This window comes from Sinohyriopsis cumingii, chromosome 18 (genome assembly GCF_028554795.1).
Source record: "Sinohyriopsis cumingii isolate HCF-2022 chromosome 18, ASM2855479v2, whole genome shotgun sequence".
Taxonomy (NCBI): domain Eukaryota; kingdom Metazoa; phylum Mollusca; class Bivalvia; order Unionida; family Unionidae; genus Sinohyriopsis; species Sinohyriopsis cumingii.
The window spans coordinates 74302228-74326778 of NC_142978.1; the positions used below are offsets into that span (position 1 = coordinate 74302228).

The 24551-nt window shown below is 36.9% G+C and overlaps 2 protein-coding genes across 3 annotated transcripts in view; one reads left to right on the forward strand and one right to left on the reverse strand.

The window, feature by feature from the left end:
* The window catches only part of LOC149776988 (uncharacterized), a 40198-nt gene extending 30184 nt beyond the window's left edge, over positions 1-10014 (reverse strand). Inside the window, exons 1-3 of the mRNA XM_089941726.1 lie at positions 9809-10014; positions 9408-9546; positions 178-219 (exon numbers count right to left, since the gene is read on the reverse strand). Of these exons, the coding sequence (XP_089797852.1) occupies positions 178-219; positions 9408-9546; positions 9809-9863 (236 nt within the window). The 5' untranslated portion in view covers positions 9864-10014. The remainder of the gene's footprint in view (positions 1-177; positions 220-9407; positions 9547-9808) is intronic.
* Positions 10015-10400: 386 nt separating this feature from the next.
* LOC149776989 (transmembrane protein 248-like) overlaps positions 10401-24551 on the forward strand; it is a 62499-nt gene continuing 48348 nt past the window's right edge. The window contains exons 1-2 of one of the 2 annotated variants that reach the window (XM_089941742.1): positions 10401-10536; positions 22880-23074. In XM_089941742.1, the coding sequence (XP_089797868.1) occupies positions 22922-23074 (153 nt within the window). In that variant the 5' untranslated portion in view covers positions 10401-10536; positions 22880-22921. Of the gene's footprint in view, positions 10537-10557; positions 10797-22879; positions 23075-24551 lie in introns of those variants that run through there. The other variant, XM_089941743.1, reaches the window with a different exon arrangement.

The window sequence follows — 24551 nt, forward strand, 5'->3', positions numbered from 1 at the left end:
TATGAAGTTCAACTGACAAGGACAATGTACACTGCCATGTCGTGTGGATAAATGTTTGAACGATTGGACAATTATTAATCACAACATATCTGCAAAATCTCCCAATCTTGAACTACACAGATATAATGGACCACATGATAATATGTAACTACCTAAAGCAATATAATTGGAACATACCTATTTTTCTCCAGCTTGTTGTGAACTTCTCTTGTGCCAGCCCTAATAAAGATGAATAGAAGAATTTAGAGGCCCAAGTGGGCCTGATATTGCTCACCTGGCTGACACCTGTCTAGCAAACAAATGCAATAGCAGTTAGAAAAGTAAACTAGGTCAGTATGATACTTTCTGAAGAAACTTCTTCCTATGCTTTTGATTGGGTATGTTAAGAAAACACGAGATTCAAGCTTTATCTATTTTGTATCTTCATCCAAATTTGATGTCACATCAACATCATTTGTCTAATCATTGCTGAGTGTTTAATTTAAAAAAAATTAATGTTCACATTATTTTTTAAATTCTTAGCAATGGTGACCATATGTGATCTCAGATTTAACTCATTTGTATAAATCTGAGAGACATTCAAGCTAGGATGCTCACCGACAAATATGATACAATTATGTGGGTTTTTTCTTCAGAATGCTGTTCAGGTTTTTTTCTGCTCTCAGTTACAGCCTTTATGAACCTGAGAGCCATTCATGTCAGTATACTTTTTGTAAAATTTTGGTGATATTCTTTATCAAAGGTTCTCCATTTTTAGTAATGGTGACCATATTTGAGAGCAGATTTTATATAAATTTGTCAGCCCTTTATGCCGAAACAAGTTCTGACAGATCTAGTAAAATTTTGACAGATTTTATATAAATTTGTCAGCCCTTTATGCCGAAACAATTTCTAACAGATCTGGTTAAAAAAATTCAGAAAATGATGTTTAAAAGTTTCTCTTTTTTTCATTAAAAATGCTGGCCATATCTGATGGCAGATCAGCAACATTTGTACAAAGAAAGATGAAAGCTAACCATGCCAAGAAACTTTTTGTCAAATTTGGTACAATTCTCTGGTGACCATACTTAACTGAAGACATATGTTCAAATGTAAAAACGTCATTTAAGTATTATATTTTTCAGTTCTTGATAATTGGTTGTTCAAAGGTATTTCTATTTTTGTGTAATGTTGGCAATATTTTTTTTGCAGAGTGGTAACATTTTCTAGGCCTTCATGTGTGGATCTTTTCAGTCAGGTATGGTAATGTTTTTGAAAGCAGTTTTTAAAATCTGTGGCCATATCTGATGGCAGATTAGTGTCATCTGCATACAATTTAAAGGCATTAATACCAGTATGATTTCCATCAAATTCTTAAGAAGAATTTATATATCTGATGGTGGATCAGCGTCATTTGAAAATGTGACAGGCCCTCATGCCATTAAGCCTTTTGTAAGTTTAGTAAAATTCTGTTTAACAGAGTTTGAGAAGTCATTTTAAATGTTTCTTTTAATGTTATTAATGGTGATCATATTTATTTGCACAAACTTGATGAACTTTAATGCCATGATGGTCTCTAGAAATTTCTGTAGAGCAGTTTTTGAGAAGAAGTTAATGATAAGTTATTCTATTGTTTGTAATGGTGGCCATGTTTGATTGTGGGTCCGCACAATTTATGAAGACTTGAAAAGCCTTCATTCCAAAAAGCTCAGTCAAATTTGGTTGAAATCAAGGCATTTAAAAAAAAAACATAAGAACATGAAAATATAAATTGTTGATAGATGACACATGATGGATGCAGTGCCATACCATAAGCTCATTTGGCCGTACATTATGGTGATCTAAAAATGTCACATGCCTGTATGACTATATATGATGTACTATGTTCAAGTTCCTTTGCTACATTCAACCAAGTCCTGTTACCATCCAGGCTGAATGCAAAAGAACAATAAATTGGCTTTTACCCAATGTTCATGATGGTACAAATTTAATACAGATGAGTATTGGTCTTAAATATATTTCTTGACCTATTTCGTCAATAAATTATCAAAAGAAAACTATAATTGGCATATTGGCCCAGTCCATGTTAAATAGTCATCTATAAAGGCATTAGAAGGTTGAACGAAGATACTAACAAAGACATCTTACTGACCTGGACCTTTAGACAATATGTGACGTCTTGTATTAAACTTGTTGAACAGAAACCATTATTAGACTTGCCAGCACCTTTGCACCTCAGAACTTTGTTACTCATTGTTATCTATCCTACAAGCACAAGCCATCCAAAGTTTGGTCATGGATTTTACAAGAGAAATAAAATTATTGTGCAAAAAATAGTTTTTCCCAAGCCACACAAACCTTGACCTCAGATTCAACAGGACTCTTCCATACTTTAAATACAAGTCCCTCCATAATATTTAGTTAATTTAATTGTTCTAGAGAGGTTATTATGCAAAAAAGCAATTTTTCCCCTTCTTGCATTCAGTGACCTTATGATCCCAAAACTGACATGTTTCTTCCTGACCCTATGTACAAGCCATCAGCAAAGTGTGGTCTTGGTCTGTGATATAGAATGTGTCTGTATGAATAACATTTTTCTTTTCACAATGACCTTGACCTTTGGACACCCTAATTGACAGGATTCTTCCTTAGCACAAGTGCAAACCATTCAGTGTTTGGTTAAGATATAACTTGTACAACTAATGCCCTGATGTGGACACCTTTTCTTTGTACAGTGCCCTTGACCTTGTACCCCAAAATAAAAACAGGTCTTTTCTTACCCAAAGCGCAAGTCACACAAAGTTTTGTAACTGTAGATGCTGAAGATTTAGAGTTGTTTTGCTGAATTACAAGTAGTAATAGGTAGCCAGAAATATGGATGAAAAACAAATAGACTACGCAAAGTACGAATCTTCAGTCTTTGTCCATATTTAAACTTAGACCAGTGAAAGGAAAATAAGTTTACTAGGATTTACATTACAATGTAAACCTACAGGATTGATTTAATTTACTTGACTGAAGTAACTTAACCTTCAAACACACTTATTTAATACTTCTTTTGCAAATGAAGTTTCAGGTATTTATGATATGGTGGGAACTGGAATTTTCTTTAAAAAGAAAAGGGTGTCACATTACATATGCAGCCAATGCCATGTTTGCAAAAGGTAATCCAAGTCACATGACATACTTAATATTTACAGTAAAATACGAGTCTCTTGAAGGGTCTGAAACTCTAATGGCAGAAAAGATTTTTCAAGAATTCAAAATAACACCATTTCTGTTGAAAACATTTCTGATATTCTATTCAAGATTTTCAAATGTGCTGCAGTGGCACACATAAATGAACCAAGAATACCATTATTATATATATTTTGTTGAAAACTCCATAATGATCAGGCATCCATTTAGATAGAGTAATATAATCATTTGAAATCATTATCAACAAGACATTACAATATGTCTTCTTGTTAAAAATCCATGTTTATATACTTTCCGCTTTGGAAAATAAACAATAATGGTGGCGCTCACCAGATAATATGTACTTTTGAGAGAGTGACGTATGTAAGGTGAAGTAGTTCACATTTAAAACATGCACAGTGGAGAGAATGTTTGCATACCTCTATGCTACATTAATGTAATGTGGATGATATTTCTTTTGGATATTGTACTTTTGGAAATTTTACATGATTTAAGCACACTGCTAACTAAAATGACTGCTCCCTTGTTTTAAAAAATCAGTCTGAATTAGTCTAAAGTACACTATACATAGCAGCTATTAAAATAGGGAAAATGAATTTTGCCAGACTAGACAATACCAGCTTCTGAAAGTGCAATGAATGAATTACCAAATATATAAAATGTAAAAAAAGTTATCGGCTCTTTTTTATACAATTGACCTCTGAAGTTCAGGAAGTGAAAATGACCAAGTAGAGCTAGCACTTTTTTGAAAGGTGCACATTTGAAGTAAGGCCAAGCTGTATACTCTATAACCCATAGTACACCCATCAATCATACACCAAAATAAAGGGAATTAAAGGTTCTTTGCATTATACCTAAGATATACAAGGTCTTTTTTAAATAGCCAGTATAACCAGTGAGGAAAGCCGGGGACATTCTTTTTCTTTAAAATCCTAACCCTATGCAAAATGCGAAACTGTATAGCGCCACCAATAGGATTCTCAAGATGACTGCAATGGTGGCCACACTGAGTATCAGTCATACCATTTCTAAATAGGACCAACTAGATTTCATAAGTCTCAATGTCAATATGACCATCCATTCAGAAGTAGCGATAAAAGAATTTTCAAGTGTGGAGGTCAGATATGCACCATGATCATTCAAAATCAACTAGATATTACAAGAAGCTTTTCAGCAAAAACCTTATGCTAATATGACCAGCCATCTTGATGGAATGGTAAAATTGTCAAAATGGTCATTTTGGTGGCCATATTGGATATGCAAGTGGACCATTTTCATTTAGGACCAACTTGACATAAGACTTCTGGTGAAAACCCCATGCCACTAAGACTTTGTTTAGAAGGAGTATGGCTGCTAAGGCAAACTAAGCATTCAGAAGGAGTAGCAAAAACAAGATTTAAGATGGCCACTGTGTTGGTTATACTGGATGTCTGAGCAGCACCTTTCTCACTCAGGATCAACAGACCAAGTGATATATGTGTAAAGTTTTATGGTAAACCTCGTAATTAAGTGAACTGTGAGTAGTGATAACAAACTTGTGCCAGCTGAAAGATGGAAGACAGACCATGCCATAATCTCTTTTGGTTTCAGACCAAAATGAGCTGAAAATTGTTGTGAACATGTTTCTTCTATGATTCTGTTTCAGATTTACAAAGTATATACTGGCATCATTGAGTTTGACACAGAAAACAAGTATAAATGATTGATAGGCAGCAGTGAAATGGACAAAAATTGAGCCAAAAAACTACAAATACCAAAGGCAGCACTAGCTTAATATGTGCATAAAATATGACATATATTACATGGTTTTGAGTCAACGTACATTTAATAGAAAGCAAAATTTAAATATTAAGTTTTTGAAGATTTAGCTTTAAAATGTAATTATGTAGGTCGGAAACATACTGGACAATGCTATTTGTGGAATTCGAGAGATGCTGTATGGTAAAAGATGTATTCTGAGTTCACTTCATTTTGTGAAAATACAAAGAAAAGATCAATGTGCTAATCACATGTCCACCCAAATCTCACAACCTACATTGTCCATGACATCAGAGATCTAATAGTCATATGATATCAACAGTTATTCTTATTGTAGGGTTTAACGCCATTTTTCAGCACACGATAGGCTATACATGGCGGCCGGTATTAATAGTGGAGGAAGAACTCGGGGAAAACCCCGGAAAGAACCACCGACCCACGAGAAGCTACTGGCAAGCTTTCTCACATACCCACATTGGCTGACCCGAACCCACGCAGACAGAGGTGAGATGGCAATGATCCGTAACGGAGAGCGCTCTAGACCACTCGGGGCCCCGATATCAACAGTAAACCCATTTCCAATGTTTTTGTGCAAAACATTATAAAGATATTAAAAGAAAGTCATGTAATCTTTGTAAAAATGCAAAGACACGTAACACAATTATTCCTAGAATAACCAGAAACATGTTGTTGCAGCAACCTGGAAAAACCCAGTTTAATAAAGCATACAGATGCTGGAGTCAATGATGTTGTAGTTGGTATCATGATACCACCATACTGACACCTGTTCTGTAACAGCAACAGGTTCTAGTCATTGTTCTCTGAATAAATATATTGTTCAGCTATAGTTTAGTCATGTCTGTCAGTGGATTGAAGATATGATAAATATTGCCCTCGCAATTTCAGAGAAAATAAATTAAATTTCTATTGATTTCACACAGGTATGGCTAAATGTAAGGTCCTTTGTGATTGCTGGACCCACTAGTATGTGTGTGTGATTTGGATTTTTAATGTAGCTTTAAAACAAAATTCAGTCATATTGCTATGTCTGCAGTGTGGCAATTTATAGTGATGCCCAGTACTGGGGCATCATGTTGCAGACATATAGCATGATGCCCCACCAAGTCACATTATCCTGACACTAGGCTGACCAGTCCTAACACTAACCTCTTAATGCTGAGCACCAATCGAGGCAGCTGTTAGTACCATTTTTGTAAGTTATTGGCATAACTTGGCTGGGGATCAAACCCACAACCTCCCGCATCCAAGGTGGACGCTCTAACCACTAGTCCACCGGAGCACTTGACCCACTAGTAAGTGGCTACTTTTGTTCGTACTATCCAGTGGCAACAAATTACAACTTTTCTGACAGACAGTTGTCACTGACCCCACATGGCAACAAATATTAAGATATCTACAATGGCATGGGAAGGGTCAGAGGAAACCCTGACCAGTTCACAAGATATACTACCAATCAATTGGTCCACAAGAAGTACCTGAAGGGTAAAATAATAATGAAATTTAGATTTGTCTGCTGAAATACGGACATATTATGGATGCAAAGATCACTGTACAGCACAATAAATCTTCAATTAAATATGTCCTCATTTCCATCTGATGATAACATGTTTTAAACATTTATTCTTTATCTGTCCAAGACAAGAAAAATTGGGTGGGAGGGAATGGATGATGCTAAGCAGCTTTTGGAAAATATCGACTCAGAGACCACAACGGGACTATTTTGCATCATACCTTGTACTCAGGTGACAACTTCCTTTATGGAATTATTGGTATTTATGTAAGGTACAAACTACAAATCTTGCATATCTGGCCTTATTATAATATTAGCACATGTTTCAAGGTGCATAAAAGAATGACAAAATGTTACAAATGCATTTGCCCCTCTTAACTGATTTATGAATGAAATGGGTCAGGCCTGCAATCCAAACCAGAAGATGCATGGACAGCATGATGGAAGTAGTACAGTGTTGATGATGTCATTCTTAAGGCCGGAAAATGTTACACTGCAAAATCATGTCAAATTTTGGACCAAAACTGGCACACCATGTAGCAATTTCATAATCAACAGATAAGTAATTTTAATAGTTCTGATCACCAGCTTAGGAGGCATATATTTCTGGATCGCTCCTTTGTCAACTGTATATGCAAACATAAAGACAGAATAACCACTTTGTACTCTTGAGGAACATTATGTATTGTCTTGACATTTCATTTACTACTCCAATTTTAGGTGCAAGAATAGCATGCAATTAAAACATTCTCTGATTCAGCTGGATTATGCTTTTATTTCAAAGTAAATCATTGTAAGGTCAATTCTAACAAATAATTTGGAACAGTTTGCCCTAAATGACAGCAGACAGCAAAAAATGATATATATTTGCACGATCTTTTTTCATTTCATTCTAATTAATGTACAAATATCACATTTATTTGCTTTAGGTACTATACAAAATGTTTTGAATTTTTTTTACGTTTGCAAATTCATCACTGTTGATGTGAAAAACTGCTGATCTCCAGATGTAGGAAATTTCTACTACATGCTATTTTTAGATACCAAGTTTTAATCAGCTCCTGGCATATTATCTTGGGGTTTAGCCTGGAATGCTGTATTATTGCGGTACTTAATTTTCTTGTCGGTACACATTAAAACAGTTCTGTATTGCTGCTTACTTATAATTTGTAAAGTTTCAATGACTTTCCCTCTTTCTATTCCTTTAAAAAATATTTGTCAATCAAAGCACATAAATGTAAATAAAAATGGCACAGATTAACGTACCATGGGGGAACAACTATATATTATCGCCACATTTGCCCAACTTAGGTACGGTAGCAAAAATGTATTATAATAAACACAAATTGCAACTTATCTATGAGACAGACATGTCCAAGCTTGTACTGGAAGAATATTTCCACAATAAACAAAAGGATCCAATGATCAGATTGAACACACAAATGTAATTAAATGGAAATCCATGAATAACAACATTACAAATTAAAAACAATTATTATTTAACTTTATATGAATTTTAAATGCAGTGTAGGCAAAGAAATATAAATATATGAGAAATTATTATCATTATTACTGACATATTACTGATCTGAAGAAAGTTTAACTGCTATTGTATTCTTAGTTACGTACAAGATGTATAATCATAAGCAATAGTTTATTTACATACAAGAAGTATGAATTATCAGTAAACATTTGTCAATTTTGGTCCATACTGGCTACCATGGAATTAAATTCCAAGCTTAACATTATAAGTACATGTACATAACCATCAGCAGATGACCTACAATCATCAAACATCATACGATACACTGAATATATTTTGTAATCAAAGCCAATACAGGTATAGCAATTTCTTCTGGAGTTTTGTATATAATGATCAACGGAATTACATTCACTTAACAAAAAAGTAATGTTCATTCATTTTCAATGTAAGCTTAACAAAATTGTTGACATTTTCGAGTAGACTGTGTTATAAGATATTTGCATCTTTACTGGCATCTGTAAACAATGACAAGACATTGTATTTCCAAAATTAATCGGAAAATCCCATTTGCCATGATAATATAGCATTGGAGTATACTGGGAAGACAAAAATATGCAATAACGAGATATGGTTAATCCCAAAAAAATTAATATTTCTCCTTGAATATGCACATTTCAAAATACCTTGCGCATTGCTAACAAAGTTTCACATGAAGAGATCTGGGGTCAGTGGGTTATAAGCAGGGTTCATACAGACTTCTGAATGACAAATTCAAAGACTTTTCCCAAACTTTCAAAGACCACAAACATAGATTTCCAAGATTTATTTTCACTAACATTTTGCATACAAGTTATGTTAAATGAGAAAACAACAAATGCAAAACACTTCAATATTGTTTAATGATGAAATGAAACTGAACGGGTCATAAAAGAAAGAAACCGGGAAAACTCGTCTATATTCGTATCTAACAACCTTGGACAGTTTTATTTGTGATTATGGAATAAATTAAAATGTCTGGGTTTATTTAAATTTTTAAAGACTTTTAAAGACCTCAGGGTAATCTGCTCGATTTTCCCAAACTTTCAAGGCTTTGAAAATGCTACATCATTTTTCGCAAACGGTCAAAGACTTCTGATAACAGATCTATATATTCCAATTTCTCGTGTTGATGACCGTCTTGTTCTACTCAATGTTTAGTGCGTCAATTGATAATCCCGGTAGCGTACAATAATATCAACGAAGTATAATCTGTATGAAATTTTAATTTGCTAAATAATTTCAAAATACAGCTGCGTTCGTGCCAAATTATATTTTATGTCTGTTGGAATATCAATGGCATGTGATAACTGAATTCCTTTCTGGGAGGAATTTAATAACAAGTCACACTTGTTTACTCTTCGTATCTGCACGTGACCTAAATAAAATAAGCATGTATGTATGTATGCAGGAACTATTTACCCTCCGGGGCGACGCTTTTCTTTTCCATTTTCGTCAAATTCATATATTTTTCCACTAACATTCGACTCTTCTGACTCCGAACTAATAGAAGGAGGCTTCGCGTACTGGTGCAGATCTTTATGGCTGTCCGGCTGGGGCCCTGAAAAGTGGACTTCTTTTTGAAAATATGCAAATGAGGATCATGACGCCGCGCATGAACATCACATACTGAAAGGATCGTTCTAATTTTACCTATCCTGTTAAGGAAATGGACCGTCTTAATTCTGCGTAGCATTAAACTCATCGACAAAAGTTGCATTTAAATGCCAAATTACAAAATAAATGCCAAGAAAGCAAAAATGCGTGTTCAGAGTACAAAATAAAACTGCTGCCATGTGCTTATAATACCACGTGTTCTTTACCTTGCCCTTTCCATTCAAGGAACTCAGCCGCTTCTATTAACGTATCCAGACTCATTCCTACTAATTAGATTGGCCGATAAATTAGGCACTAATGTATACATTCAGGAATCATATTTTGCGAACTTCTGCTCGATCTGCCGCTGGAAAAATGTATACAAAGCCGACAAGCCCTTCGATAAGATGGCGGTCGGCTTGATCATAACACAACGAAGTTGGGAAAAATGATTACAAGCACGTGGATTTTGATTGACAGTGTCATGGTTTTAACCAATCAGAGCACAGTATTTTGACGTCATCATTAGTCCACGTTGAAACTAATCACATGTTTGTTGTGGAAATGAACACGACAATGCAAACTAAAAATTATGAATTTTACGACAGCGAGACAACAGGTCAACATGAAGTAAGAAAATAACATATGCTTGCTTTCAATTCATTAAAGTCACGAACATTTTAAACCACTTGCACCTTGCTCAGCTTAATCTTTCATTTTAATGTATTTGTTTGGATTCGACATGTGGGCGTAACCACCTTAGCAATTTACACATATCATGGTCACATGATAAACACGAACATTCGCGAGAGTCGCCGGTATGACGTTTGCTGTCGTGGAACTATTGGTTCATTTTAGACAAACGAGAATTAGTATATCCTAATGAAAAGCAGCTTGTGTGCAATGGTTGACATGTGACACGTTGTAAACGAGGCAGTGGAAGTAATACAGTTTGGTGAGGAAACGTGACTGTTTTGATTTTCTAATCCTTTTAGGGATTTCGCCTCGAAATTACTCGATTTTGCACAAATCAGACCTAGTTATGGAGAATAACTAAAGAAAAGAATCCCGAGGCGAAATCCTTAGGCTAAAGGAATTAAGTTGATTGCATGGGATTCATCATTTTGACCTGTCGTTTGAAATATATTTTTGCCCACAGGTGTATTGTGGACTGTGGCGAGCCAGGGGTTATAAAGACAATGTACCATATATAAGGTACATATAAAGTTGCAGTGTTTACAGTATTTATCATGCAGAGATCTACCCCTTCCCCACTTGAGGAAAACTGGCTTTTCTTGTAACAATATTTGTCATCCATGATGTATTTAAAAATTACTTATAAAACTGACCTTTAGAATGTGTGGTTTTATGAAACGGATATGTAGAACGTTTGATTTTATTTTGCTTTTGAGTAAAGAGATGTGAATGGTTTCTTCAGAATTATAAAATGCGGGGGGGGGGGGGGGGAGGAGGCTGACCAGGAAAGTTCAACTGGCATATATGAGTTGATGTGCAATAAAATGTACCATCTGTTTACAAAGAATCTGTTTATATGTTAATAATCACCTCTCATCCTAGTCGTACAATATAAGACCTCGTCCTTGATATTTATGTTTTAGGTGTAGCACAAAACATAACATGTGATATGTCTTACATTGTAGGACTACTCTCATCCTCGTTTATAAAGGATAACACAGTAGGTGGTATATTTCCTCTGGCCTTTCCCACATTTTAAATATATGAACATTTATGTTGGGGAGCAGCATAAATGTCCTGATATCTTAAATGGGATGGGAAAAGTCACAGGAACTAAATTGATGAATCTTTTTTTCTCTGTGATTGAAACCATCTGATAAAGTAACATAAAAGGTGCACACAAAAAACCAAACCATCCACATGTTTCCTGGAGAAAGCAGATAGAACATGACAAATACAAAGCTGCAGTTTAAGTGCTCTGTTTCAATTTGAATGAAGAGAAATTATGAAGACAATGATCAAGATAAAAATACTGTCTAAATAACACAATGATAAAACCCATACATACATACATACATACATACATACATGCATGCATGCATACATGTACATACATACATACATACATACCTGTTTAAACATACCACTTCTGTGAGAGATAACCAGTATTAATGATAACAGGTTCTCAGTCCCCATATTGATAGATTTATTGTGATCCGCCATGAGAGACCACCTGTTCTGAGCAATTCATAGCTCAGTGAATAATTTGAGTCGGTACCAAGGGTGTAGATTATGCCAATGCTTAGTATTTAGATGATGCCCCTGAGAGTGGGGCTAGGAACGCCATAGGCATGGGTGGTCACATTGGCTCAGTGGTTTCCTGCTGGACTGTATAGTAGAAGGGTGAGTTTCGAATCCAAACATCAGGTACGCATGGGTCCGCTACTCTGTCCAAATGCCAAATGCCTCAGTGCTTAGTGACCTTCATGTGGTTTCTGTGCTGTAAAACACCAAAAACCAAACTATGGGGCATATCTTGGAATCCACTGAGACTTATACCCAAGAATGAAACACACAGATGCATGGCATGGAAAGATGAATTCATGTATGAGTAATATCTGCCTCAAGAAAATGCACATATACTGATATAGCTGACATTGCACCTGAAGTGTTTTCCTAATCTTCTTGATTTTGTCCCATTGTAATATTGTTACAACTGTTCACATATTGTTTATATGATTGTAACAAATTCAGGGTTTCCCTGTTACTGTTTTCAGATAATTAATGTTTGTAAATATGCAGTTTGTGTTTGTGCAGATATTTCTGTATAAGAAAAGTCTGGGAAGACTGGAAATATATAAGAATGGAGAAAATGAGAAAGGAATGCACACTTTAGCTATGCAAAACAAATTATGTTTCACCTTTTATGGTGTGTTCTCTATAGTTTCTTATTCTTTAAATTAAAAAAAACATGTTATATAATCATATTGACTTTAATTCATTTTACAAACTTCACCTTCAGAGTAAAAACAATTTCATATGTTCTTAAAGTAACTGAAGTATTATGTGTAATTGAAATACTGAAAAATTGGACCAAATTAAAATTTTCCAAAAGTGAGTTTGCAATTAAATATTAGGTTTTAGCTCTAATAGTTATAAGCAATAAGAGCTGATGGGATGGCCTGTTGTCAGTTCATCTCATCTGTTCTGTGACAACTGCCAGTGCATTAGTGCAAGGTTTTATCACTAAAATACTTGGAGGATTGCAATAAAGCACTACACAAGCATTCATTCCAAGATCTAATTGGTTCTAATGTAAAATGGTGGTGCTCAGGCATCCAATATGGTCACCACATCAGCCATGTTATCACTATTCCTCCTGAATAGATAGTCATATCAAAATGGGTTTTCACTTAATAATAATAATAATGAGGACTTTGTATAGCGCCTAATCTTTAGAAACTCTAAGCGCTTTACAACATTAGACAATACCTATAACATAAAAATCATATATAAAGATATGATTACAAACACAAGCACCATGAAATTAGAAAATATATTTTAAAAAAACATGCTGAGAATATTTAAGGTAGGTCTTTAAGTTTGTTCTTGCAGTCGAAATAAGTGAGTTTTGAGAGTACTCTTGAATGTGATCACTGTGTCTTTGTGTCTAAGTTCAGTGGGCAATTCATTCCACGTTGCTGGGCCCTGGTATGCAAAAGAACGCTGTCCATATGACTTTGTTTTCATAGTAGGAATAATGAGTATACGATTGTCAGAAGAGGAGCGTAAGTATCTTGCTGGTGTGTGCACACGGGTGAGGTCGGATAGGTATGTTGGACTAGAGTCCATCAGTAAAACGTAGCACAGAGAACAAATGTTGTGTTTGATTCTGGATCGAATGGATAGCCAGTGTAGGGTACGGAGCAGCAGGGCGGTGTGCTCTGATCGTGGTACTTTAAGTATGATCCGAGAAGCTGTGTTTTGAAGTTTTTGCAATAGATATTGATATACTTAAATACTTCCTGTCATGTCTAGTTGATCCTAGGTGACAGCCATCTTAAACATATTGGTACTGCTCACCTTCTGAATGGAATGTCATAACAACCAGGGCTTTTCACAAGAGATTTCTATGATGTCTAGTTGGTCCTAAATGAAAATGGTGCAGTATGTTCTTTATCTGAATGAATGGTTATATCCACATGGGTAAGTGACTTTTTTATGATGTCTAGTTGGTATAAGTTGAGACCATCTGTCCCTTTCGGAGAAGAGAGTCTTATCATACAATGGTGCCCTGGACATATCTCCCTTGTTTTCAACATATTGCAGATGTGGCAGGCCATCAATCTGCTGTCAGGGGCTCCGAGTGGCCGAGTGGTCTAAAGCGCTCTTCGTTACGGATCACTGCCATCTCACCTCTGTCTGCGTTGGTTCGAGTCTCGGATTCGGCTAATGTGGACATGTGAGAAAGCTTGCCAGTAGCTTCTCGTGGGTCGGTGGTTCTTTCCGGGGTTTTCCTGGGTTCTTCCTCCACCATTAATACTGGCCGCCATGTATAGCCTATCGCGTGCTGAAAAATGGCGTTAAACCCTACAACAACAATCTGCTTTTTTTGTCTTCTCAGGCCAGGGTGAAAAAGCAGGTCTATTAGACAATCTAGAAGGTGATCACCTCTTCATGAACAGATATGGCCTGAGGGATATCCAATTTCAACATCTCCTTCTCCTGAGAGATATTGGGGAGGGACAGTCCTGTGTCACCTTGGGAGCAAGCTCAAGATAATCATGGTGAACTTACACGAGTTCTTAGAGGAACTGATGGTGATAGTCCCACCCCCTCTATTGGATCCCACCCCCTCCACCTGTTGAGCCAAGTATTTGAGGAGGAGGAAGATTGGACATTCACTAAAGTTGGTGAATAAAGTTGACCACATCCTTCCCCCAGACATGTGTCCTAAACCTTCAGGAATATTACATCCATATCTTCTGTTCTTCTTGCACATGGCAGTGGTCTGGGAGCTTACACAGACGTTTTCCTGGAAGCATTGATTTTACCATGTAGTAATAGGCTGGTCTGTCCCTCATTCAATACTTCAGACATTGGATTTTTCCTCCAGGTATTTTGGCCATTTTCTGGCTTTGCCCCTTAGCACATATAATCCACCTCTGGTTAGAACCTTGAAGGCCTTGTAGCTTAAGGCCTTTACTGTCATGAGAATTGCTTCACATGCTGATTTCTTTTCAGCAGCTTTTTTAGGTCTTTTGAAGGAGAAATAATTGTCTTGAGCAATACTTCAGCATGTAATGGAGGCTGCCACAAAAGATATTGTTTTGTCCATGTCGATATTGCTGTCTGCAGAACTTCATCACCCCCCACATTGCCTTGGAGATGATGACAATCTTAAATGGACTACAGCAAGAACCTTTTCATGTCTGTACCACTTGAGGCATAGGTGATCTTCAGAGTCCTGATCCTCTCCATGGCACCATGGGATTTGATGTAACAACAGAGGTCCCAGGCAGAAGCTTCAGGCATATTGAAACAGGCCAAGAACCATGTCTCAAGTTCTTGAAGCAGGTGCAGTCCTAGCAGTCTCTGAAGCAGCCTTAGTTCAAAGCTGCCTCACCCACCATTCAATAGATGAGGCAGTTGGATAGGCCCTGGGAGAAAGTTGTATGACTCCTCCTCCTTTCCCAAGGAGGGATGGGGTCAGCCCTAGGAAGTTGCATGCTCTCCTTCATTGTTTTCCTTTTCCCAGCATCCTGGTTGGAGCTTGTCTTGTTTTTTTTTTTTTCTTCAGGTGCTTGGGCAGCATCAAAGATGAATTGTGGGTCTGCTCAGCCTTGAGGATAACTGTTGGCTGTTTCAGGGAACATCCTCCACTCTCACAGATCCTCAGTCTTCTTTCACCAGTTCAAACTTGCTCATTTAAGGTACAATTGAGATGGTACAGAACAACAAGATGCTGGCTTTCTATTCATATATTTCTTTGAGAAGAACACTAAATATGGAGACCACAGCTTTGTTCATGAACTACATAATGCACAGCAACTAGTTTTCGTCATTCTTCAGGATGTGTACCTTCATGTCTCAATCTTTCTTCATCATAGGAAATACCTCAGGTTTTGACCGCTCCGGTGGCCTAGTGGTTAGAGCATCCACCTCGGATGCGGAAGGTCATGGGATTGATCCTGGCTGAGTCATACCAAAGGCTTACAAAAATGGTACTAACGGCTGCCTCGCTTGGCACTCAGCATTAAGAGGTTATTGTTAGGACTGGTTGGCCTTGTGTCAGGATAATGTGACTGGGTGGGACATCATGCTACATGTCTGCAGCATGATGCTCCAGTGCTAGACATCACTATAAACTGCCACACTGCAGACATCATGCGATATGACTGCAAAATTGTTAAAGCTACGTTAAAAATCCAAATCACACACACACCTCAGGTTTTGTTTCGATCAGGAGGGTTTTCAGTTTTGAGCTAATCTGTTTGGACTGTTCTGTGTCCCAAGAGTCTTTACCAGGGTGATTGGGCAAGTTGCAGCCTACTTAAGGTCGTTAGGGATTCCCAACTTTAAGTATTTTGATGAATGGTTGATGCACAATGCCCTTAGAGATTTTTTCTGAAGGATCTGTCCCTCTGTTAGTCAATAATATCTTTTCTCTCTTATCCTAAATGCAGAGAAGTCTGATTTCAGCTAGGGCCCTGGGTGTTTGCATGTACAGATCACTCTCACATCTCACTTGTATGTGTTTGAGTCTTGGCTTGACTAACATGGGTATGTGAGAAAACTTCAGTATCTTCCCATGGGTCAGTGGCTTTTGTCAGGTTCTTCAGCCACCAAAGATATTATCTGTCTTGTGTAGCCTTTGTTTGAAAAATGGCAGTAAATCCTTCAAAACCAAACCAAACTGGATCTCACCCCTTTTCAGGACTTTGTAAATGTGGGGATGAACTTCCTCACTTGTCTATGCAGGGTTCATATTCCTCAGGAGAGGATTCAGCAAATCCTATCCATTATAATGTCTCCTTGGGCCAAAACGTTGTTGGCTCACCTGTACCTCTCTGCTGGGGACTCTGAACTCAGCTGCAGACTTGGTTCCCCTGTGGAGACATTACTTCCACCCTCCATTTCCTGCTTCTGACAAATTGGAGACCACACAAGGGCCCTCTGTCAGCTCTGATCCTCCTGGTATCTAATTTTCACCAATACCTGTGTTTGTGGCTAAATTGGGACCTGTCCTTGACCAGTGTCTCAATTCATATTCTCAAATCCCACTCGTTTCTTTACACCAGCACGACGTTTTTGGATTTGGTGCACTCTAGAAGAGGTAGTTATTCAGGAATTTTATTCCAAGGTAGAAGCAACCCCTTTATATAAAGAACTTGGAAATATGGATAGCATTTCTAACCCAGCAGGGTTATGTCAACCTTATAAGGTATCACTGTGCTATGGTTACCTCAGACATGTCAGAAGTAGTGTACCTCAGGCATTGGGAATCAACACATGTACCTTTTCTTTGTGTAAAATTCTGGATTCTCCTCAGATGGGAAGCCTCTTTGGAGATCACTTTTGGGGTTCACCTTATTTTGGGCAAGAGGAATATCCTGGCCAACAGTCTCACCAGAGGGGGTTGTGATGTCCTAATAGAATGGTCTTTACACCAGTAAGTAGCAGAGACACTTTTCCAACTGTGGAGAAGACCCTTGGTGTTCTTGCTTACTATGAGACTGAAGAACAAGCTCCCCTTTTATACCTCTCCAGTACCAGATTAGAGGGTCTGGGGGATTTTTGCCATTTTAGTTGGGTTTATCTGTATGCATACACCTTCCCATCTTTCAGAATAATTCTGCAGTTCAGGATATTTACTGATTAGCTCATTCAGGCAGTTACAGGGTGGCACCATCTGTCATGGTTCAGCGACCTATTCATCCTTATTGTAGCCAAGCCCAAGGTACAGTAAAACCTATCATGAGAGACCTCTGCTATGAGAGACCACCTGTTTTGAGAGATTAGGATCTCCATGCATGGATTTATTGATTATATTGTGTTATTACCTGTCTTGAGAGACCAATATATTTGGGCAGAAGAGGTGGTCTTTCAAGACAGATTCTATTGTATTACACAGAGGAGGGACCTACTGTCACAGCACAGGAGGGGTGGTGATCTGTTCTTCATAACAGTCTACATGTACACCTCCTTATTGCATGGCTTATCATGAGTGATCAGTTTTTGAGCAGGTTTGTCAACCACATCATGCTAGGAGGCAATCTACTTCCAAGGTTTATGAAGCAAACTGGAAAATCTTCTATTATTGGTGCAGAAGGAATTGTGTTGGTCCTAACTGTCCACCATTAGTGCACTTGCAGATTTTCTTCTCTTACTTTCTGGGGAAAGAGAATGCTCTGTGTCCACTGATAGGTGTTGTAGGGCAGCCCTTTCTAACACTCTTTTGTTCTCTAGGGGTTTTGCCATTGGGTCAAACCCTCATCTTTTTGATCTCATCAGGTAGTTTGAGCTTCAGACACAGTATCTTGCTGACTGATGCCTTGATGGGCTGTAGATAGTTTCAAAGTTACAAATATTGGCTTAATTCCAATGGGCAGTTTGAGATGTTGAGGACAGTTCTGGTTGTATAAACGACTTGTCCTTTTTATGCTGAGAAAGTGATCCTAATTATGTTGTTGTGGAAAGAAGATACATGACACCAACAGTAATAGACTGTGTTCCAAGCTATTTTTTTTATACCTAGAACGGTTTCAGTACATGTGAATTAGCTTTCACAAGCTGAAACATGTAAACTAATCAGGTGAACAATATCAGGCCCACTTGGATATCTTGTTATCATTTAACCCATTGATGGATGAATATATGTGAAGAATACCACATAAGTAACTCCCACACCCCAAATATTAATTATAGATTTAACTTAGTATGCAGTTATATCTTGACATTGGGGCAAGCTCACTTGATCTTTGAGCCGTAATATCAGGTTCAAGGTCAGAGGTATTTACAGGTATCTTTTGAACACATTACCTTGTGCACTTACATGTATTTTTGTTGTTGTTACCTTGTGCACTTACAGGTGTCTTTTGAACATGTTATCTCATGCGCTGGCACATCTTTTAACATGCTACCGCATGCACTTAAAGGTGTCTTTTGAACATATCTCAGATATAAGAAGATAATTTTGTTTGGAGTTTCTTAAGAATGTTAGAGATGATTTAAATATTTACTTAGTTTTATACATCTGCTTATTCAATGCCCAGGGCAAGCTCAAATTAAATTTCATTAACCTTATTGTTTTGAAGCCCCTTTCCCACTTGGAAACCTGGAAAAAAAGAGGGAGTGGGGTTGTGCTCAGTTCACGAGTTTATGATGCTTTTATGTTTAGCAAGTTTGATACTCTGCAATCTCTTAATAGTGCATATATCGGACCACAGTCATCTGTTATCTCTTAACAGTGCATATATAAACACCACAGTCTTCTGTTACATAACTGCCTGCAGTTTCTTTCATCTATTGATTCTTTTATTTTACATGATACACTTGGATTTGCAGATTTTCACGTCATAACCCAATCAGACCACCTCAGCAAAAATAAATTGCCTTGTGTATGTCAGTGCATTAATTACAGATAAAATCATGCATTTTATTTTCTGCAGTTTCTTTGTAAAATGGAAACCACAATCTGTATTGACCACTTCGGTTATTTCTAAATTTGGATCGACTAAGAAGTTGCAAGCAAAAAAATAGTTGAATTTATTTACAACTTCTTGATCAAACCTTGTTTCGTAAATAACCAAGATGGTCTGAATGGCTATAAGCTGGGGTCATGTGGAGATCTGTCCTGGGCAGTACATCTGATGACAAGCTATCTGGGTAGTGACTTCCTTGCTTGGCTGATCTTCGTCCATGATAGTGCCAGTTTCCTGGTTTGCTTTGCTTCATCCTTCCATTGCAATGTTTTCTTTGGTTTGTTTCCAGAGGTAGGTATTTTTAATTGGTTTAGGTCAATAGTGTATTAACCTAAAGCCAAACCTGCCTTCTTTACTTTGGTTTGGAACCAGCAGATTATTCTCAGTGAGTGCATCCAGATGGAGATTACTGAGCTTCCAGACTTGTAAAAAAATTGGTTTGTCATATTTTGATGTTTTCTGCTGATTTTTAGTTGACTTTGTGATAATTGTTAATATTATAACTCGTATGATTTCTTTAATAGTTGTGTTTAGGAATAAAAGGCACTAATCACTGATGATTAGCTACATGGATTTTGTGAAAGCACAATTTATATACCTAAATTTCTAGCACTTGCAAGTAGTACTTATTATCTATTGTGTTAATTACACGATAATGATACCCATTTATTGTTTCTCAAATAATTAAATGGATAAAATGAAGTGTTCTAAATTTATTCTAAATGGATAAAATGAAGTGTTCTAAAGTTATTCTAAATGGATAAAATGAAGTGTTCTAAAGTTATTCTAAATGGATAAAATTTAGTGTTCTAAAGTTATTCTCAGAAGTTGGCTTGTTGGAGATAGCTTTGATGCATATCACCAATTTTAAAGCAACTGGATGCTAAAATAAATGTTACGATGGATGTCACCAATTTCAAGGTGACCAGATGATAAATGTCAAGTAAATGGATAAAATAAACATTCTCAAGTCGCTCAGTTGTGAATATAAATTATTTCATTATGTCTGTTATTCAGTATTGTTGATAATAGTTGAAGATATGGATCTGTTTACATATCTAGGGAATAAGAAAGAAACTTTACGTCTCTTTCAAATCAGTTTCCAAAACCCCATATCTACATAACCATTTATCTATATATACACATGTATGTGTCTATATTCGCTCTTCAGACTTTATCTGTATTTTAACCTTTTTTTAGTCTTGTTGTCTCATCTACATATCTGTCTGCATGATTGTACTATTTTTTGATTTTTTGTTTGGTGCTTGCTTTGCAGCACAGCAACACAATTAGATTATTTAGTGCCAAAGGCAATTGGAGCAAAGTGCCTCGCTCAAGGAGATACCAAGGTAGCGGACTTCTTTTGGTAGCTGGAATTATCAGCATAGTCTTAAGGTGCAAACAGATAAAAGAAAACAAAAGTTCTTTATTTGTAACATGAATATAATGCAATTTCCTTTAAGCATCCCATATTTTAGTTACCCTAATTTTTTACTTAGTTGCAGGGGTAGATACAGAAATATAGTTTAGTATTATTGGGAGTGGCAGAAAAACAAGTCCGTGAGTGGTCTTTGGGATGGAAGGCCCAGGTGCCCACAGGGGTTGAGGCACTTGGAAGATTCTGCATTGTATGCTGTTTGGGCATAATTTTACCCATCAAACTGTAATGAAAACTTGCTCTTAAAATGTTCCCAGTGTTTAAAATTCATTTTCAAATGGGGTGGGGTCACTGGCTCTTTTCCCATCCACCCACACACCTCCCAAGATCTGCCCCTGAATTGTGATGTTACATTGTCATATTTTGTTGCAACTCAGGTCTTCCAAGAACAAGTTAAATTTTCCAGTCAGTTTGTACTGGGCAAGCTGATATTTATAAAACTTCATAAGGCCCTGAATGAAGAGTGAATAGGAAAGAACATACTCTCCTGGATTCCTGGAAATACTTTTTAGGCAATAGGGCAAAAGTCAAGTTTGAGGGACTTGTTTTTCTATGTCACTCTGTTGAAGATATATTTTTATACTAGGCAACATGTTACATGGTGACATGAAGGCATTGACTGCATTTACACATATACAAGATGCACCTAACAGTAAATAGTGCTTACCCAGTCTTTCCCAGCCAGTGCATTGTGCTATATTGGGTCAGTGCAGGTCTGTCTGTTCTGCAAGTGCATTATGTTGTATTGGGGCCAGCATTCATCTGTGGGATCTGCCAGTGCATTATGTTATGTCAGGATCTGTGTTGGTCTGCCTGATCTGCAAGGGCATTATGCTGTGATATAACAGGGTCTGCCTTGTTCATTCTATTTTCAATTGTACAGTTTGAAGTACTTGCAGTAGACTTTGATCAGACAGCTTTTCCCAGTCCAAAAGGAAAGATGTCGTATAAGCAACGAAAATTTAAAATGGTCTATATGGAGTAGTTTCATTTCTACAGATTTGGACTTGAATATGTTTATACCTCCATTTTTTGTTGTGAGCAGTATATAGGAGTCACACTGTCCTTTGATCGGTCAGTCAGTGCTTCCATCTGTCCTCCTTTTCTGGTCTGTGACTCCTATATCACTTCCCATGTTGACATGAAACTTGAAGTCTGAGCCTCTTGGAATTGTCACATATCACAACTGCTAAACTGTGATGCACAATTTATGATTAATTTGAAATCATTACATATCATGTATAGGCCCTTAATCCAATCCATTTTCATCAATGGTTGCTAAACATACTTTCAGGCTGCATCTTGACCTGGACATGTACTGGACACCAAAACTGGGTTAGTGTTGCCTACTTCCAGACTTTATCAAAATTGCCCAAGTGTCCATCCTCCTACTCCAGGCTGTATCTATGAAATTGCAACACTTGTGGATATGAAACTTGCACTGTTGGTGACTCTTGAGATGAATAATTGTTGGACATGAAAACTGAGTTGATATCACCTATTTTCCAGGATTGATGAAAGTTACAATTTGTTTCAGTGATATAGTTTCAATGCCTTCATCTGTTGCCAACTTGTCACCAAGCTTACACTTGGGCTGCATCTGAAAATAGATATTTGAGAGATACAAAAACTGGATTGCTGTGATCTAATTTCTAGGATTTATTAAACAAAAATTGCCTAAAACTTATGCTTATCCTTTTGCTTTATCTTTCTGATATTAACAACATTAACAGCAAGCTTAAACTGTTTGCATCCTGTGTGCACCAAAACTAGGCCAAAATCACTGTGACATACTTTCCAGGATTTAATAAAGGTTATCACATTTGTGAATAGGCTCTAGTTTCTGTATCTTTTCACCAGTTGCTAACATGTATACTTTGAGGATGCAACTTAGGGTGACTGCATTTATACATAAAAACTGGGTCACTGTAGCTTAATTTCCAGGATATTTAACATCCTTAAAGATAGTACAGTATTTGTGCTCATATTCCTGTATTTTGTAGTCTATTGCAATTAAATGTGTATTATAGTACATGTTGAGATTAATGTGTTTCACACATGAAAATGTGGTTGCTGGGACCTATTGAAAAATGTTCATACCAGACCAAATTGTCTCATGAGGTTCTGCTTACTAATAACTCTAGCTCTATTTTATCGGTTAAATATGCTATTTTTTCCAGAAATGAGAAACGTTGACAGGTGACCAACCACCATACAGTGTCATGGCAGTCTGGATGTGTGAGAACCTCTATAGCTTTGCCAGTAGCCGACCACCACTGGTTCTATTTGTATTTTGCCTTGCTGGATTTGCTGTTGTTCTTGTATCCCTGGCCTACTTTGTCAAGGTCAAGGACCTCTTGGACAGTGATGCACATGTAAGTAATACTGAGATATCTGTTGCATATTACAATTTATTTGATATTGCACAGCCCTCTAATATTTGTCTTTGTATTTTTTTTGAACAGCTTATATAAATTTAAGTTTCTTTTGAGTTGCCAGACAACAAAATTCCTCAGCCCTATTCTGAAGAAATTGAATGAAAAGAATCACTTACAGCCTGGTTATTGCTAAATATTTTGCAGTTTATTTAAATTACTCACACACTACGCTGGCCTGGTTTGATGTTGTCCATTTTAATAAGCTGGTGCATTACATGTGTGTGTGATTAGGATTTTTACATAGCTTTAAAAAAAATTCTGTCATATTGCTACGATGTCTTCAGTGTGGCAGTTTATAGTGATGTCCAACACTGGGGCATCATGCCGTAGACATGTAGCATGATGTCCCACCCAGTCACATTATCCTGACACCAGTCCGACTAGTCTTAACACTAACCTCTTGATGCTAAGCGCCAAGCAGCTGTTAGTACCATTTTTGCAAGTCTTTGGTATTACTCGGCCAGGGATCGAACTCACAACCTCCCGCTCTAACCACTATGCCACTAGAGCGGTGGTGCATTACATTATTTACTAGTGAGTTTCGATGTAAAATGCCTCAAAAAATAAGGTGAGCTAGCTCACCTGTAAATTTGGTTTATTTTATGGATCCCACGAACAGTGCTATAGTGAGGTAGTACTGTGTGTTATAAAGAATGGAGATTTTTATGTGCTACCTCCCTCTTGTACATCAAGTTCATATATGTGATGCTTCCTTCATGTATAAAGTCCATATATGTTATCATTAGCAAATGCCAAGATTTAGGCTAAAATATTTGGCCCAAAATTCAAGAACACAATAAAGTTCTCCCTGATTGTAATCAGTGACTTGTTTTATTAATTATACACATTTGGACAATCTTAAGGAAATTTAAACGAATCATTCTGAAAGTGGTGTTAGAAGAATTGCATGTATGGGTGTCAAGCCTATTTAAATATTAAAGAGTTTTTGTTCCATACTTTAAAACGTGTGTTGGCAATCTCTGGCACATGTGCTAATAGTGGCATGCCAGTCTTAGGATACGAGTTGTAGTTTTGTATTTTATGTGCTAAAAATGATAATTAAGTTTATGGGATGAATATGACTTGGCACGAAGCATTCTACAATTGAACAGACATTGCCTATGCCTACTTTAGAATAAAGCATTTCCTTTCTTTATGTGAATATCATCAAGCTGTTTGTGCATAATATTTTAGTGGAGGTGTGGGGTCTAGGCATTGCTATTCCAACTGTAATTACTTTTTTAATCATTGTTCATTTTGATTAGAAGGGTGAAAGTATGTACATTTGTTTGCATGGTATAAGAAAGCAAGGAGAAAATCATTGCTCACTGAGTAATCCAAAGGAGCACTAATGGCCGTGACTGGGTTAGATAATGACACATGAAGGATCTTGACTGGTTGTAATGACACATGA